The 19,911-nt window shown below is 40.3% G+C and overlaps 1 protein-coding gene across 1 annotated transcript in view; it reads right to left on the bottom strand.

Annotated features, from left to right (window-relative positions):
- Nucleotides 1–19,911, bottom strand: part of CFAP47 (cilia and flagella associated protein 47) — a gene marked incomplete at both ends in the record, with an annotated part of 271,498 nt that overhangs the window by 238,503 nt on the left and 13,084 nt on the right. Inside the window, 4 exon segments of the mRNA XM_079727989.1 lie at nt 11,431–11,666; nt 14,278–14,402; nt 16,664–16,803; nt 17,419–17,656. Coding sequence (XP_079584115.1) covers nt 11,431–11,666; nt 14,278–14,402; nt 16,664–16,803; nt 17,419–17,656 — 739 coding nt within the window.

Raw genomic sequence — 19,911 nt, 5'->3', positions numbered from 1 at the left:
TCCCAGTCCGGTCCATAGCCTGATAGGAACCGGGCCGCACAGCAGGAAGTGAGCAGCGGGCAAGCAAGTGAAGCTTCATCTGTATTTACAGCTGCTCCTCATCACTCGCATTACCGCCTGAGCTCCGCCTGTCAGATCAGCAGCGGCATTAGATTCTCACAGGAGCCCGAATTCTACAGTAAACTCTGCATGCGAAGGATCTAGGTTGCACGCTTCTTATGAGAATCTAATGCCTGATGATCTGAGGTGGAGCTGAGGTGGTGATGCTAGTGGTGGGGAGCGGCTGCAAATACAGATTATCATTAGCAGAGAGGTTTGACTGCACAGAGACCATAATAAATTAATTGCTTGCAGACTCATATCAAAACCCTATCAGTGGGCTTCCCTGGTGGCACAGTGGTTGAGAGTCTGCTTGCCGATGCAGGGGATGCGGGTTTGTGCCCCAGTCCGGGAAGATCCCACATGCTGCGGAGCGGCTGGGCCCGTGAGCCATGGCCGCTGAGCCTGCGCGTCCGGAGCCTGTGCTCCGCAACGGGAGAGGCCACAACAGTGAGAGGCCTGCGTACCGCAAAAAAAAAAAAAAAAAAAAAAAAAACCCTATCAGTGAGTGGCAAGTAAAAACAAGCTCAGGGCTCCCACTGATTCTGCATTATGGTGAGTTGTATAATTATTTCATTATATATTACAACATAATAATAGAAATAAAGTGCACAATAAATGTAATGCGCTTGAATCATCCCGAAACCACCCCCCCCACCCTATGCGTGGAAAAATTATATTCCACGAAACCGGTTCCTGGTACCAAAAAGGTTGGCGACCGCTGCCCTATAGGATAGAAGACTCAGGGGCAGCGGATTAAATCCCCACAATCAACTTGATGTACCCGGCACCTGTGGAATACGTGAATAGACAATGAATCACCCCAAATTGAGGCGGGGAATTTTGGGAGCAACAATATATTTTTTTTTCCTTTTTCTATTTTTGTGAGTGTGTATGTGTATGCTTCTGTGAGTAATTTTGTCTGTATAACTTTGCTTTTACCATTTCTCCTAGGGTTCTGTCTGCCCGTTTTTGTTTTCTTCTTTTAGTATAGCTTTGAGCACTTCTTATCATTGGTGGATTTGTTTTTTGGTTTGGTTGCTCTCTTCTTTCTTTTTATTACTCTTTAATTTTCTTATTTTTAATAATTACTTTTTTATTTTAATAACTTTATTAAATTTTATTTTTAAAAATTTTTTGTTCTTTCTTTTTCTCCTCCCTTTTATTCTGAGCCATGTGGCTGACAGTATCTTGGTGTTCTGGCCAGGTATCAGGCCTGTGCCTGAGGTGGGAGAGCCAAGTTCAGGACATTGGTCCACCAGGGCAATGGTAATATCAAACACCAGTCCCACCAGCTGGACGTGGTCCACCAGCTCCACGTAATATCAAACAGAAAAAATCTCCCAGAGATCTCCATCTCAACACCAAGACCCAGCTCCATTCAATGACCAGCAAGCTACAGTGCTGGACACCCTATGCCAAACAATTAGCAAGACAGGAACACAACCCCACCCACCAGCAGAGAGGCTGCCTAAAAATCATAAGGTGACAGACACCCCAAAACATACCACCGGACACAGACCTGCCCACCAGGAAGACAAGATCCAGCCTCATCTACCAGAACACAGGTATTAGTCCCCTCCACCAGGAAGCTTACACAACCCACTGAACCAACCTTACCCACTGGGGACAGACACCAAAAACAACGGGAACTACGAACCTGCAGCCTGCAAAAAGGAGACCCCAAAAATAGTAAGTGAAGCAAAATGAGAAGACAAGGAAACACACAGCAGATGAAGGAGCAAGGTAAAAACCCACCAGACCTAACAAATGAAGAGGAAATAGGCAGTCTACCTGAAAAAGAATTCGGAGTAATGAGAGTAAACATGATCCAAAATCTTGGAAATAGAATGGAGAAAATACAAGAAACGTTTAACAAGGAAATAGAAGAACTAAAGAGCAAACAAACAATGATGAACAACACAATAAATGAAATTAAAAATTCTCTAGAAGGAATCAATAGCAGAATAACTGATGCAGAAGAACGGATAAGTGATCTAGAAAATAAAATAGTGAAAATAACTACCACAGGGCAGAATAAAGAAAAAAGAGTGAAAAGAATTGAGGAGAGTCACAGAGACCTCTGGGACAACATTAAATGCACCAACATTCAAATTATACGGGTCCCAGAAGAAGAAGAGAAAAAGTAAGGGAATTTGAAGAGATTGTAGTTGAAAACTTCCCTAATATGGGAAAGGAAATAGTTCATCAAGTAGAGGAAGTGCAGAGAGTCCCATATAGGATATATCCAAGGAGAAACATGACAAGACACATTAATAAAACTATCAAACATTAAATACAAAGAAAACATATTAAAAGCAGCAAGGGAAAAACAACAAATAACATACAAGGGAATCCCCATAAGGTTAACAACTGATCTTTCAGCAGAAACTCTGCAAGCCAGAAAGGACTGGCAGGACATATTTAAAGCGATGAAAGGGAAAAAACCTACAACCAAGATTACTCTACCCAGCAAGGATCTCATTCAGATTCGACAGAGAAATTAAAACCTTTACAGACAAACAAAAGCTAAGAGAATTCAGCACCACCAAACCAGCTTTATAACAAATGCTAAAGGAACTTCTCTAGGCAGGAAACACAAGAGAAGGAAAAGACCTACAATAACAAACTCCAAACAATTAAGAAAATGGTAACTGGAACATACATATCGATAATTACCTTAAATGTAAATGGATTAAATGCTCCAACCAAAAGACATAGACTGGCTGAAGGGATACAAAAAAAAGACCCGTACATATGCTGTCTACAAGAGATCCACTTCAGACCTAGGAACACATACAGACTGAAAGTGAGGGGATGGAAAAAGATACTCCATGCAAATGGAAATCAAAAGAAAGCTGGAGTAGCAATTCTCATATCAGACAAAACAGACTTTAAAATAAAGACTATTACAAGAGACAAAGGACGACACTTCATAATGATAAAGGGATCAATCAAAGAAGATATAACAACTGTAAATATTTATGCACCCAACATAGGAGAACAGCAATACATAAGGCAAATACTAACAGGCACAAAAGGGGAAATTGAAAGTAACACAATCATAGTAGGGGACTTTAACACCAACAGGCCAATCACAAGCACTGAAGTTGAAACTGTGATTAAAAATCTTCCAACAAACAAAAGCCCAGAACCAGACTGCTTCACAGGCAAATTCTATCAAACATTTAGAGAAGAGCTAACACGTATGCTTCCCAAACTCTTCCAAAATATAGCAGAGGGAGGAACACTCCCAAACTCATTCTACAAGGCCACCATAACCCTGATACCAAAACCAGACAAAGATGTCACAAAGAAAGAAAACAACAGGCCAATATCACTGATGAACATAAATGCAAAAATCCTCAAAAAAATACTAGCAAACGGAATGCAACAGCACATTAAAAGGATCATGCACCATAATCAAGTTGGGCTTATTCCAGGAATGCACGGATTCTTCAAATACGCAAATCAATCAATGTGATACACCATATTAACAAATTGAGGAACAAAAAACATATGATCATCTCAATAGATGCAGAGAAAGCTTTCGACAAAATTCAACACCCATTTATGATAAAAACCCTCCAGAAAGTAGGCATAGAGGGAATTATCTCAACATAATAAAGGCCATATATGACAAACCCACAGCCAACCTCATCCTCAATGGTGAAAACCTGAAACCATTTCCACCAAGATAAGGAACAAGACAAGGTTGCCCACCGTCACCACTATTATTCAACACTGTTTTGGAAGTTTTAGCCACAGCAATCAGAGAAGAAAAAGAAATAAAAGGAATCAAAATTGGAAAAGAAGAAGCTGTCACTCTTTGCAGATGACCTGATACTATACATAAAGAATCCTAAAGATACTACCAGAAAACTACTAGAGCTAATCAATGAAGTTGGTAAAGTAGCAGGATACAAAATTAATGCACAGAAATCTCTGCATTCCTATACACTAATGATGAAAAATCTGGAAGAGAAATTAGGGAAACATTCCCATTTACCATTGCAACAAAAAGTCTAAAATACTTAGGAATAAACCTACCTCAGGAGAAAAAAGACCTTTATGCAGAAAACTGTAAGACACTGATGAAAGAAATTAAATATGATACAAATAGATGGAGCGATATACCATGTTCTTGGATTGGAAGAATCAACACTGTGAAAATGACTATACTACCCAAAGCAATCTACAAATTCAATGCAATCCCTATCAAACTACCACTGCCATTTTTCACAGAACTAGAACAAAAAATTTCACAATTTGTATGGAAATACAAAAGACCCCAAATAGCCAAAGCAATCCTGATAAAGAAAAACAGAGCTGGAGGAATCAGGCTCCCTGACTTCAGACTATACTACAAAGCTACAGTAATCAAGACAGTATGTTACTGGCACAAAAACAGAAATATAGATCAATGGAACAGGATAGAAAGCCCAGAGATAAACCCATGCACATATGCTCACCTTATGTTTGATAAAGGAGGCAAGAATATACAGTGGACAGAAGACAACCTCTTCAATAAGTGGTGCTGGGAAAACTGGACAGCTACATGTAAAAGAATGAAATTAGAACACTCCCTAACACCATATACAAAAATAAACTCAAAATGGATTAGAGACCTAAATGTAAGGCCAGACATTATCAAACTCTTAGAGGAAAACATAGGCAGAACACTCTATGACATAAATCACAGCAAGATCCTTTTTGACCCACCTCCTAGAGAAATGGAAATAAAACAAAAATAAACAAATGGGACCTAATGAAAATTAAAAGATTTTGCACAGCAAAGGAAACCATAAATAAGACAAAAAGACAACCCTCAGAATGGGAGCAAATATTTCCAAATGAAGCAACTGAGAAAGGATTAATCTCCAAAATTTATAAACAGCTCATGCAGTTCAATATCAAAAAAACAGGGCTTCCCTGGTGGCGCAGTGGTTGGGAGTCTGCCTGCCGATGCAGGGGACACGGGTTCGTGCCCCGGTCCGGGAGGATCCCACATGCTGCGGAGCGGCTGGGCCCGTGAGCCATGGCCGCTGGGCTTGCGCGTCCGGAGCCTGTGCTCCGCAACGGGAGAGGCCACAACAGTGAGAGGCCCGCGTACTGCAAAAAAAAAAAAAAAAACAAACAACCCAATCCAAAAATGGGCAGAAGACCTAAATAGACATTTCTCCAAAGAAGATATACAGATTGCCAACAAACACATGAAAGGATGCTCAACATCACTAATCATTAGAGAAATGCAAATCAAAACTACATTGAGGTATCACCTCACTCCGGTCAGAATGGCCATCATCAAAAAATATAGAAACAATAAATGCTGGAGAGGGTGTGGAGAAAAGGGAACCCTCTTGCACGGTTGGTGGGAATGTAAATTGATACAGCCACTATGGAGAATAGTATGGAGGTTCCTTAAAAAGCTACAAATAGAACTACCATATGACCCAGCAATCCCGCTACTGGGCATATACCCTGAGAAAACCATAATTCAAAAAGAGCCATGGACCACAATGTTCATTGCAGCTCTGTTTACAATAGTAAGGACATGGAAGCAACCTAAGTGTCTATCGACACATGAATGGATAAAGAAGATGTGGCACATATATACAATGGAATATTACTGAGCCATAAAAAGAAATGAAACTGATTTATTTGTAGTGAGGTGGATGGACCTAGAGACTGTCATACAGAGTGAAGTAAGTTAGAAAGAGGAAAACAAATACCGTATGCTAACACATATATATGGAATCTAAAAAAAAAAATGGTTATGAAGAACCTAGGGTCAGGATGGGAATAAAGACGCAGACCTACTACAGAATGGACTTGAGGACATGGGGATGGGGAAGGGTAAGATGGGACAAAGTGAGAGAGTGGCATGGACATATATACACTACCAAATGTAAAATCGATAGCTAGTGGGAAGCACCCGCATAGCACAGGGAGATCAGCTCGGTGCTTTGTGACCGCCTAGAGGGGTGGGATAGGGAGGGTGGGAGGGAGATGCAAGAGGGAGGAGATATGGGGATATATGTATATGTATAGCTGATTCACTTTGTTATAAAGCAGAAACTAACACACCATTGTAAAGCAATTATACTCCAATAAAGATTAAAAAAAAATAAATCTACTAAAAAAAAAGTCGGCAGAGGACCTGAATAGACATTTCTCTGAAAAAGACATATGAATGACAAACAGTATATGAAAAGGTGCTCAACGTCACTAAGCATCAGGGAAATGCAAATCAAAACCTCAATGAACTATTACTTCACACCTGTTGAAATGGTCATTTATTGAAAAAATAAGATAACAAAGGTTGGTGAGGTTATGGAGAAAAGGGAACCTCTTATTTGCTGTTGTTGGGAATGTAAACTGATACAGCAATTAGGGAAAATATTATGAAGGCTCCTCAAAAAATTAGAAATATAACTACCTTATGACCCAGCAATCCCCCTTCTGAGTATATAACCAAAGGAAATGAAATCAGTATCTCCAAGATATATCTGCATTCCCATGTTCATTGCAGCATTATTTGCCATAGCCAAGAGTCAAAAACAATCTCAATGTTCACCAATTAATGAATACAAATAATATAGTACACACACAATGGAATATTATTCCGCCTTAAGAAAGAAGGAAATCCTGCCATTTGTGACAACATGGATGAACCTGGAGGACATTATGCTGAGTGAAACAAGCCAGACACAGAAAGACAAATAGTTCATGAATCTTATATGTGGCATATACGTGGAATCTAAAATAGTCAAACTCATAGAAGGAGAGAGTAGAATGGTGGCTGCCGGGGCAGGGATGGGGGGGAAATTGGGAGATGTTGGTCAAAAGAGTACAAAGTTTCAGTTACTCAAGATGAGTAAATTTTGGAGATCTAATGTATAGCATGATGACTATAATTAACAGTACTGTATATTGTATACCTGCAGTTTGGTAAGAGGGTAAAAACAAACTGTAACAATGTGAGGTGATGAATATGTTACTTACCTTGATTGTGGTGATCATTACACAATGTACACATATATCCAAACAGTTGTACACCTTAAATATATACAATTCCTATTTGTCAATTATACCTCAATAAAGCTGAGGACAAAAAAAAAAAATGTTGAGGATAAGATTGGGGAAGTGTGGGGCAATTATAATCTAGATATTTACTGCCACATCCCTTCAGAGCACCTTGATCTGTATTAGAAGTTCTAGTTTCCTTTTGTTTTATTACATACTTTTCCTATAGTAAAAACTACATACATACATACATAAGAAACCTTACCCATACAAAAACTTCTACATGAATGTTTATAGCAGCATTCTTCACAACAGCCAAAAGGTGGAACAAATGCAAATGGCCATCAACTGATGAACGGATAAACAAAAGGTAGTATAGCCATACCATGGAATATAATTTGGCCATAAAAAGGAATGAGGTAATGATACCTATTTCAACATTGACGAATATTGAAGATATTACGCTAAATCAAAGAAACCAAAGTCCACATATTATATGATTGTATTTATATGCCATGTCAAGAACAGGGGAATTTAGAGGGATAGAAAATAGATTAGTGGTTACCAGGGGCTGAGAAATGGGGAGCAAGGGGAGTGACCACTAATGGACATTGTGTTTCTTTTTGGGGTGATGAGAATGTTGTGGAATTCGTGCTGATAGCCACACAATTCTGTGAATATACTAATTACCACTGAATTGTATACTTTAAACGTGTAAATTTTATGGTGCGTGAATTATGCTCCAATATAGCTGGTATTAAAAGAAAAGAATAATCTTACCACACTTCCAAATATTCAAAGGCTATTTGACCAGCCTGTGGAAGTCATAGTTCTCCAGTGTCCCCCACATTTCCTACATTCACTTTTTAGTAATTTGAAACTTCAAAGTGCTCGAGAAATCCAGAAACGTAGAGGGCTAAAAATTATGTTAAGAAATTAACTATCAGCTATGGGGTTTTTTTTGGTTTTTTTGGGCCAAGCCACGCAGCATGCAGGATATCTTAGTTCCCCGACCAGGGATTGAACCCATGTCCCCTGCAGTGGAAGCACAGACTCTTAACCACTGGACCACCAGGGAAGTCCCTTATGGGGTTCTTTTTTGAGTTTGAAAATTTTATACAGCATAGGGTGTTCCCAGGAGCCCCTCTCAATGTAAAAGTCCCAAATTGGTTTCAGAGATGCACAAAAGTATATACTTCTTTTTATGCCCGGAAGATTATATGCTGACCTAAATTTAAGTGGCAAATATACTTCAGGTCTGTCTTGCATTATAGAAATTAAAAACCTTTGTGAACAGAACAATTTTCATTTAATAATGAAAGGAAAGACCCTTTATTATACCCTCTTTAAATGTTCCTTTCTCAACAGTGATTCATTATCTGCTCAGCCACATATTTATCAGCTGTCACCCATGTATCTTCTCTACACACTCAGACTCCCCCTCTACACTCAAACTGAATTAAACTTTTCATATCATGTCCACTTAAATTGTTGGCCATCCTGCACATTTTCTCAACATAACCACTAGGAACAGCCCATCCCTAATCTACTGTTACTAATTTTATGCCTACCATATATTAAAAAACATCCTATTGCTATCATTTTCCACTATATATTTCATGCTGTAAATTTTCTCTTGTTTCCTGGGTACTTACCCCTTTCTTAAGATAATGCTAATTCAATTGAGGTTGGATGCCACAATAGGTTCTGAAACATTTTAGCTCGCAAAAGTAAAGCATCACAAAGGATGCAGGACATATCCTTCCACATTATAAATTCACCTTAGCCTGTGTTTCCTTTGTGCTATTATTTCCCATCTTTTCTGTAGCACTGCTATTTTCAGTCTTCCACTCATTTTGCTCCTCTCACCACTTTCTTTCTCAACTTCCACCTCCACTCTCTTATCCTGGTGTGAAGAGCTTCTGTAGGAAATTGGTAATCGGTGTCTTTCAAAGTCTTTTAACACTTGGAGCTGACTGCTAAGGGAGATTGACCAGATTCCTGTGATCCTTGTCAGTTTCTCTGATCAGAGAAAATCGGCTATGTTTTGAAAGATATGCAGGTTACTGGAGAAAATGAATTATGCTGGTAGGATTAAGAGACTTAGACTAAAGTCTAAGAAACCATTAAAAAGAAAGCGTTTTGCATAATGTGGTTAACGCTTGTTACTCTGTGAAGACTAATTAGCTCTATTAAAACTGTGGGAGGAGTGTCATTCTAATGAAGCAGGAAGAGTTATACATATGAACTGTATGCATTTAAACATGTATACAACAGTTCTTAACTGCAACTGGGAGAAAGCTTCCATCAATAACTTTATGAAACATATCACTATGCACTGGAGGAAAGATGATAACATAAGAACGTGAGGTGAAACTGAAGGCACTCATGTTTGCTACTGTTTAGAGCAAGGCTCAGCAAACTTTTTCTGTTAATTACCAGACAGTAAATATTTTAGGTTTTATGAAACCATACAACTCTCACAACTATTCAACTCTGCCCTTGTAGCATTAAAACATCTATAGACAATAGGCAACAAATAAGAGGGGCTACGTTCCAATAGCAGTTTACTTAAAACAAACAAACAACAACAACAACAAAAAGAAACAGGCGGCAGGCCGCCTGTGGACCATAGTCCGCCAACCCCTGGTTTAGAGGATCTGGGAAAGAGCTGTCTGAGTAGCGAGAAAGAGCAAAGCAGACTCTGACATCCACAAGCTGTCCTGGTGCTCACAGGTGTGCTTCGTCATTCAACTTTTCTGCTCCGCACCAGCAGTACAAGGCCTCAGTCAATTAAGTATCATCTGTTTCCAATTAGAAAATTCTACTGAACCTTCAAGGTCTGACTCATATGTTACTATGATGGAAGACCTTTCTACCTGGCTGGAGTTTCTGTTATCACCTTGTTACAGATCTGTTTTAAGATACCTTGCATTCTTCTTGAACCGTACCTGTTTGTATGTCTTACACTTCCTAATGCATTAAAAAATTCTTACCTGGCGGAGCGTTGGCGGGAAGGAGGCGGCATAGAAGTTCATCCGCCGGCCATGAACGGTCTGCTCCTGGCCGAGGCGCCGGTCGGCGCGGGCTGTGTCCGGGCCGGGCTCCCGCCGCTACCGCGCGGCCTCATAGGTTCGCTCACCGCGCGGGGCTCGTGGCCGGAGCTGGGGCTCGTGGCCGGAGCTGGGGCGCACCCACAGCCCACGCAGCCGCAGCCGCAACCAGCGGGCCCAAGCCTCCGGCGTCCGGGACCAGCTCCTGTACGCCGCCCACCTTGACCCCGCCTGCCGCGCTGCCGTAGGCGGCGGTGGGCGGACGCGTCCCTGCTGTGCCAGCTGGGGGCGCTGTACGAGTCAATCCTGAACTATTGCAAGCACCTGTGACAAGACTGGTCCTCCCTGCACTCAGCTCCTACCCACCCGACACTGGCCTATCTGATGACGACGAGCCTCCTGATACCAGCCTGCCCCTCAACCCGCCACCCTTCACTGTGCCCCAGACACACTATGCCCATGACCAGTGGTTGCAGGGCGCCTTCCACACCAGCCTCTGAAGAGCTGGCCTTGGGGGATGCATCCCTCAGCAAGTACTCAAACTATAGTGCCCGCTTTCCCCCCTACCACCTCACCTCACAGGAGTGTAAGACCCGGGCCTCCTGGTGGCAAAACTGCCACCACCCCCTCTCTCCTGTCTTGAGTTAGCTGGCACTGGGGCGGACACCTGGGTTCCAGCCTCTGCACATGGCACTGGACATCCACTTCTCCCACATGTGTGCACCCAAGCTTGAACAACCTTCAGCAGCTCTGCGGTTGTGATGAGTTCCTGGTTCCCACCCCCTTTTCACCTTTTGCTGCTATCAGCAGCCGCTGGCTCAGGTGCATCCCATCTCTGGTCCCTGGGTTCTACTGCCCTAGACAAGGGCTCCAGGACCCATTCCTGCATCCACCCTCGTGTGGGAGGGCCAAAGCTCCATGCTGGATATTTAAGTTTAGGGGCCAACCTCCTGGGCACATATGTAAATAAATATTCTCTCAGAAAAAAAAAAAATTCCTTAGAAGCAGCAACTGTGTTTTGTACTTTACATTCCCTACAGTGTCAAGTGCTTTTCCTGGCATATGAAAGACACTTAACAAATAATTATGGGTATTGTATAGGTACCAATACAAAAGTATTCATAACTAGGTCACAAAAGAGATAAAATTTATAAACACTGGTACAACAAATGTAGCTTTTAATCCTCTGCATGGCTTTTTAGCCAACCTTAAAATATTTGAAGCATGTGAAAGCACAGAATGATTATCTTACCTGCATATATCCTTCATCTATCTTGCCCTTTTGAGGATCAATTTTAAAATGTGCAGTTTTTTTAAAGCGGTACATCACAGGAAGTGATTTGGATCGATTTTGCATAATACACTGAATCTCTGAATGTCCACCCATGAAACAAGGTGCAAAATTAAGGACCCTTCCTGGATCAAACTGTAATAAGACAGGAAGTCCTGAGCCTGTCAGGGCTAATTCTACTTTCTGAAATCGATCACCTGTAAAAGCAATAATAGCTTTTTAACATTAAAAGTGTTTTGGGACGCCAGAATATATTTGCTCAGTCCAAATAGTGTCATCTGAAAGACTTGATGAGACATGGGTAGCTCATTCAATCTTTCATTCAACAAAGTTATTGAGTGCCAGGGCCTTCTTTGTGCCAGGGACTTTTCTAGGCCTTGGGGGTACAGCAGTGAATAAAATAGACAATGTCCTTGCTCTCATGGGTTTTACATTCTAGTGAGGTGACACTGAGAATAAAATAAATAGATAAGGTAGAGCAAGACAGCGTACAATGTCTTGGGGCTGCTCATTTATATGGGGAAGTCCCAAAAGACCTCTCTGATAGGGAGACGTGTGAGCAAAGATATAAGGGACTCTGGAAGCAAATCATGTGAAAAATCCAGAAAAAAAGTGTATTCTAAACAGAGAAAACAGCAAGTACAGAGACTCTAAGGTAGAAATGGCTTGGCATGCTCAAAAAAACCCCACAGGAACGAAGTATGGCTGCGGAAGAGCAGTAGAAGAATGGTGAGAAATGATCAGACCTAAGATATACTTTTGAGGGTCCAGTTAACAAAATTTGCTGACGGATTGCATGTAGAATAGGAGATTGAATACGATAATGATAATGCTAAGGTTTTTGGCATAAGCAACTGAAGTGATGGAATTTTCATTTCTTGAGACAGGAAAGACTTCAGGAGATATAGGTTATAGGGAAACCAATAGTTCTTTTTTTGGACATGTTAAGTTTGAGATGTCTAGTAGACATCCAAGTGGAAATGCCTTAATAGGTCACTTAATATATTTGTAACCTTAGAGTGAAGATGAAGGAGGAAGGATTGGACTTTTGAGGGGAGAAGAGAAGCTGTGTGATACTAATCTCAAATCGAAAGAAAGTGAATGCACGCAGGAACACAGCAGGAATGGTGAACACCCGGACTCGGTTGGGATTAGTGGTTATAGATATAAAGTGAAACCTCACAGCCTGGTTTTGTGTTTTTCGCCAGCACAACTAGCTTCCCAGGTGCAGTGCTAGAGTATGCTAAGAGTTGAATTTAAGCAGATTAGAGGTTTTCCACTCAGCCAAAATGGGAGTTGAGCCAAGAGATTTACATATACTTGGGAAAAGGTGATTAAAATAATGGATGGTGGAATATAAGCTGAGCAATAACATAAATATGAAGTTTTGGAGATACTAGAAAGAAGCTAGTACCTATGAATTGTGAGCTCTAATTGAGTGAAAGAACTGTTTTGCAGAGAAAGCAATGTAACTAGAATCCCATAGACAGAGTTGATATTTCTTCACTCTTGGTCTTACTAGCCAATCCTAGACTCTAAGCAAAACCTAGCATCTGTATCTCTAGCCATTGAAAACGAGATTAACTTGCAAGCCTAGAATAAATGTTCTGTCTATGATCAGCAGACAGAGCTCCATATCACCAACCACGGCATAAACAGTAACAGAGCAATCAATTTCTGCCCTAGGAACACAGTTCAACTCTGCTCAATGACATCACTTGTACCAACATGTAAATCTTCTAGACTCTTGACTTGCCATGGCTCATCTTTCTGGATTTCATCTCTCATCTGCCTATATTTTTCTCTTTGATCTTTCTTGCTAAACTGAAGTCCAATTCCATTTTCCTCACTGCAACGCATCCAACATTACCCAAAAATGTAAAAAGTGCCTTGCATCTTTATGTGTGGCCTGCAAAGCACATGCACTTATCAATATCCTATAGCAGGATATTACACTCTATTTACTAGAGCTCTAGTAAATAGGGTGACTAGTAAATAAAGTGACTGTCACTTTATATAGATTCTAAGAGAGCAAAAGGTTTGGTAAAGATGAAATAGGTCATTTGTTCCCATATTAATCTCTAAGAGAAAACCTAGGCTTACAAAGAAAAGAAGGCAGGTTTTTTTGTTTTTTCTTTTTTTATTCCCTTAACTCTACATCATCATGTTTATCTAATGTTATTTTAAAATAATAAAGTTGGGACTTCCCTGGTGGCGCAGTGGTTAAGAATCTGCCTGTCAATGCAGGGGACACGGGTTCGAGCCCTGGTCCGGGAAGATCCCATAAGTCGCAGAGCAACTAAGCCCACGCGCCACAACTACTGAGCCTGCACTCTAGAGCCCGCGAGCCACAACTATTGAGCCCATGTGCCACAGCTACTGAAGCCCATGTGCCTAGAGCCCATGCCCCGCAACAAGAGAAGCCACCGCAATGAGAAGCCCGCACACAGCAACGAAGAGTAGCCCCCGCCCGCTGCAACTAGAGGAAGCCCGTGTGCAGCAACCAAGACCCAATGCAGCCAAAACTAACTAACTAACTAAATAAATAAATATTTTTTAAAAAAATAATAAAATAAAATAATAAAGTCATCTAAATTCTAACTTGGAAAATTATCATGTAAATGATGCTGAGGCTGACTTTTCTCAACGTGCCACATAAGACGTGTTAAGGTCTCTCAAATGTTTGCATTTTTATTCTAGTCCAGAATTATATATTTTTATTAAACTGCCTCTACAAATATTGCTGTCCAAACTTTTAAACAATTTAAACAGCTATAAATTTGATGATAATGTTCATTTTGTACTTACTTTTGATGGTTTTATTGTTATCATCTCTCAAAAATCCATTTTTACTCCCTACAGACTCAAATCTCAAAAAGAGAGCATAGTCTTGCCTGTGTGAAGGATCATCCTTTTGACCATTAATGATTCGCCTGTAAAAAATCACAATCAGTTATTTCTAAAGCAAAGATGATAACTTTATTATCTCTCAAAAGGGAATTTCAACCCAATACTTAAATCTATGCAAACAGATGAAATTCAGGAATAAAAAGGTAACTGTGATCCATTTTCCAAAATTACTGCACAAGACATTGAGACTTGCCAAAAAGAAGGTCATACTCATATTATGTGAAGATCCAAAAAATGACTTCATGATGATATTTGTAAGATAAGAGGAACTTAAATATACTAAGTTGTCAAGGTCTTGCCTCCAACGCCACTTTCTATGTAAAGGATTTTCTTTCCAAGGAAACTTCATTGCTAGCTAAGGTCTCTGTTCAATTCTCTACAATAGTCCTTCTTACACCAGGGTGAAACTGCAAACCTCTCATACGTACCTGTCTCCTCCCATGGACTAAGCACATATTGCTAGCCACATTCTTATTAGAGGAGAACAAGTAATTTGGAGAATAAGATTTGGTAACAGCCAAATCTTGGCAGAGGAGGAAAGCAAAGGAAAGATGAGAAGAAGGGAAGTAGGACCAAAGACAGAGATGGGTTACATCACAGGCTTGTGCACTGGCAATCTTTACTTGCCTTACCTAGAACTCAGCTTTTTAGCAGCAGATGCTCAAACATACACACAAAAGGCTGATGTGAAATATTACATAGGAAACAAAATAGCATAGTGAGAACATCTTTAACTAAGACTACAAATCATATTTATTCCTATGTGTTCATGCTAGACTCTCAAATAAAATGAACATGTTGCCATGAAAAGAATATTTAGAATTTCAAAGATTGTGTATTAAACAGAATCTTACAGATTCACCAAAGAAGTTTCCTGCATGAAGAGATGATTAATAAGGCAATTATAGGTTGTACAAATAGAACAATTACTTGATTTACTACCCTCCTTAAATTAAATCACAACTCAGTCTTCATCGGACAGTTGGTATCACCAAGTGACCCTGTTGCCACAGAGAGAAGTACATTAAACATTGCCTTCTTACAAACAAGGGTAAACATACTGACAATTGGATCGGTTATTGTCACACACTGCAACCTCTCAAGTGTAGCTGAAATTGCTACTATATATTTAAAACAGCATTGCCAAGGGCTTCCCTGGTGGCGCAGTGGTTGAGAGTCCACCTGCCGATGCAGGGGACACAGGTTCGTGCCCCGGTCCGGGAAGATCCCACATGCCGCGGAGCGGCTGGGCCCGTGAGCCATGGCCGCTGAGCCTGTGTGTCTGGAGCCTGTGCTCCGCAATGGGAGAGGCCACAACAGTGAGAGGCCTGCGTACCGCAAAAAAAAAAGAAAAAAGAAAAAAAAAAAACAGCATTGCCAAATATATTTTCAAACTAAATAATCAAACCAAGTACAGGGAAAAATATACATTGGCAAAAGTCCTAAACATCTGTATGAGTTTCAGCAAGCAAGTGTGGTTGATCCCAGCTGCTGCTATAGGCTTAATATTCCTGATACTCAGTAAGCATTTGGCCCTGGCAGGAGCACTGCATCCTCTTTGGAGGCATCTAGAACATACTGCATGCCCCTGGCCATCACCTGACTATTTCTGCAGGGACAACAAGGTCTTGGTTGAACAGATTGGTTTGCGGCCAAAATCCAAAGCAACCCAAAAATTCCATCACCTCATTTCCACAAGGTCTGGAGAGATTTTTAATTTAAAATGAAGTATTTAGAAACATTTTTAAATATTGTAAATAATATTAACCATGTTAGAAATATTTAGAACCATAATAAGAAAAACCCAATTTGTGCCTTCTGCCAAGTTTGCTTGTTTTTTTTAATAAATTTATTTATTTTATTTATTTATTTTTGGCTGTGTTGGGTCTTCGTTGCTGTGCACGGGCTTTCCCTGGTTGCGGCGAGCAGGTGCTACTCTTCATTGTGGTGCGTGGGCTTCACATTGCGGTGGCCTCTCCTGTTGCAGAGCACAGGCTCTAGGCACGCGGGCTTCAGCAGTTGTGGCATGCGGGCTCAGTAGTTGTGGCTCACAGTCTCTAGAGCGCAGGCTCAGCAGCTGTGGCAGCCTCGCTGCTCTGTGGCATGTGGGATCTTCCCAGACCAGGGCTCTAACCCGTGTCCCCTGTATTGGCAGGCAGATTCTCAACCACTGCACCACCAGGGAAGCCCACCAAGTTTTACTATTAAAATCAATCTGATGAATGTATGGTTAATATACTTTCCATTAATAAGTAACATCATAATGGAATTAATTTTTGCTTACTTTGGGCTGAAACAAAATGTAATTAAAATCTTTTGATAAGGTTGTAACCTCCCTTCATTAGGAACACAGGAGATAAATGTGGTAATATCTATGTTCTTTATTTTCCTTAAGTAGGTTAGATTATTTAAAGCAACATCTGTTCTTTTTTTTTTTTTTTTTTTTTTTTTTTTTTTTTTTTTTTTTTTTGTGGTACGCGGGCCTCTCACTGCCGCGGCCTCCCCCGCCGCGGAGCACAGGCTCCGGACGCGCAGGCCCAGCAGCCATGTCCCACGGGCCCAGCCGCTCCGCGGCATATGGGATCCTCCCAGACCGGGGCACGAACCCGCATCCCCTGCATCGGCAGGCGGACTCCCAACCACTGCGCCACCAGCGAGGCCCAACATCTGTTCTTTATTGAACATTTCTACCCTGTAATATAAAATCAGAAATAAAAGAGTATTCAGGCAAAACACAAACAAAATAAAATATTTTAAGATGAGGTCATAAAATAATTATTGAAATTCCAGAGTCTAGATATAGAGAATATATATGTTTTTAAAGTAACGTACATAAATTTGATCAAGGCACCTCATAAAATTAAAAGAACTACTGAAAAATTGATAAGAACAGATATAGATTACTATCAATGTCAGCCGAATTTACTGAACTTTTTTAGGTCACCCTTGGAGACGCATGAAATGAAATCATATCTATCTTCATGTTAAAACATATTTAGAAAAATTAAACAGCTTGTTGGTTATTAGTAAGTTACACTACTTACTTACCAATTCTTCTCCAACAGAATCATCTTGCATTATGGCTACCCAATTTATAGGTTCTGGGCTATTATTGTATAGAAGTGCATGTTCAATCTTTGACATTCCAAGGAAAACAGGACCAAAGCTTATGCTTTCCAACTTTTTATCATTACTCATGTTTAACAATTCAATCATCTGCTCAACAACATGAGCTTTGATATTCAAGAATATGTCTGGGCGATCTTGCAAACTCACTCTACAAGATAATGAATTATACATACATATTTTAATTAGAATTCTATATATTTTATTTTTCTCCTAAATGTTTATATAAACAGAAATTTTATAAAATCACATAATAATTAAAGTTCAAAGGCCTAAGAGCAGTTCCTTTCACATATGTGCCAGAGATTGTCATATCCTTCTGTCTGTCTGAATCTGCAAAGTAGAATAGCATATGTGCAACCTAATTCATTGTCTCCAGGAAACAACAAAGATGGAAAACAACTGCATGAATTGACCCCAAAAATCACTTACTGATATCTCCATATCACCAATGATTTACATGGTCACCTCTAGTTCTAGAATTCTGAGATTCTTTTCTCATCCCATTCCCCCAAGTCCAACAGCCAACTTCATCCCCATCCTAATAACCCAATTCCCTACAAAGTAAAGTATCTCAGCAAAACTCCACTTCTTTGCTGAAATGAATATCCTCCCTCATAAAACTTCACTTTCCAGACTAATTTGAATTCACTGTTGCAACTTCCCTCCATCCCGCATTTATCCCTCTCTGGCATAAATGCAATCCTTTTGAATCTCACTCTGTCAGATACCACAGATCACTGACCAATTCACAGCCATCACCAAAGTCCTTAACTTTGTATCTCTGTGTATCTCTGTCACATTGGGCATGGTTGATACCATCTCTTTCCGCATCTCCACTCCCTTAGCTTTCTTGACACCATACTTTCACGGCTTTCCTTCTAACTTATTTAGACTCTGCCTTCTCATTCTTCTAAGACTTGGATATTTTGTAAATTCTATGAATAATGCTATTTCTCTCCTACTTTTTTTTTATACTCTACCCTCCTTCTCAAAGTTATTTTCAACATTTCGTGCTTCATCTACATCTTATGAACTGACGACTCTCAAACCAATATACCTAGACCAAATTTTTTTCTGGGACTCAAGATAAGTAAATCTAATAGGTTCCACAGGATTCTGCAAAGCAAATCAATTCCAGCATTCCAAAACAGAACTCAAGATCTTCTCTCACAGACCTGAACCTCCTCTTACCTTCCCTTTCTATAACCAGTCACTAAATGTAGTCAAATCTACCTCTATAACATATCTCCAATCTGCACACTTCTCTCCCTCCATACTCCCAATTTGTACCTTAAATGAGGCCTTCATTATTTCTCTCCTGCTTTACTATTAGAATTTCTAGTCAGGCTATCCACTCCACATCTGTACTCCTCAATTTTGTACACTGCTATCAACATGACCTTTCTAAAATGCAAACTAATCAAGACACTCTCATCTTAAAACCTTCCTGAGATTCCACTGCCTTTACAATAGAACCTAAGCTCCTATCGGGGCTCACAACTGTTTCTCTAACGTTTTTTAAATTGTGACCTTCAGTTAGAAATGCATTTTACATTACAATGCAGGACAAACACACACACACACACACACACACACACACACACGAAACAAATTTTACAAAACGCCACTTGCCCTTACCATGTGAGATGCATTCTGATGTTTTCAATTTCATTGTTTTAATACTGGTGGTGACCCATTATAGTGACTGCACATTCTGCTAATGAACTGAGATATATAGCATTAAAAAATGCTGTCCTGGGCTTCCCTGGTGGCGCAGTGGTTGAGAATCCGCCTGCCAACGCAGGGGACACGGGTTCGTGCCCCGGTCCGGGAAGATCCCACATGCCGCGGAGCGGCTGGGCCCGTGAGCCATGGCTGCTGAGCCTGTGCATCAGAGCCCGTGCTCCGCAAAGGGAGAGGCCACAACGGTGAGAGGCCCGAGTACCGAAAAAAAAAAAAAAGAATGAACAACCCCTAACAAAAGAACATTGCTCAATCTTTTAAATATATTAAAACAGTGAGTTCACAAACATTACTGTGTCTTATGTAACTTTGATATTATTAGTAATAATGAAATATTTGACTGGTTTTTTAATTGCTAACAACAGGAGCAAGAACATCATCCTAGGAGAACGGTGTCATTGAAGAATTTTTGTCATCAAATTTTCATTTCTTTTTAGATGTGAAACTGGCTGATGTGTGGAGAATGAACTAGAAGGAGATAAGAGGTGACTCCAGACAAATAAATTAGATTGATGTAATTATAAGGCAAGAGAAGATTATGGACTGTTGTAAAAAAGTGACAATGGAACAGAGAAAAGTAGGATTACTCACACTATAAGGAAGTGAACAGACAGGATTTAATAGTTGACTGAGTAAGGGGGTAGAGGGTGAAAAGGAGGG

Source organism: Hyperoodon ampullatus (assembly GCF_949752795.1).
Source record: "Hyperoodon ampullatus genome assembly, chromosome: X".
NCBI classification, from domain to species: Eukaryota; Metazoa; Chordata; class Mammalia; order Artiodactyla; family Ziphiidae; genus Hyperoodon; species Hyperoodon ampullatus.
Note: the sequence above shows the minus strand (reverse complement) of the source record. Positions and strands in the feature narration are given on the sequence as shown.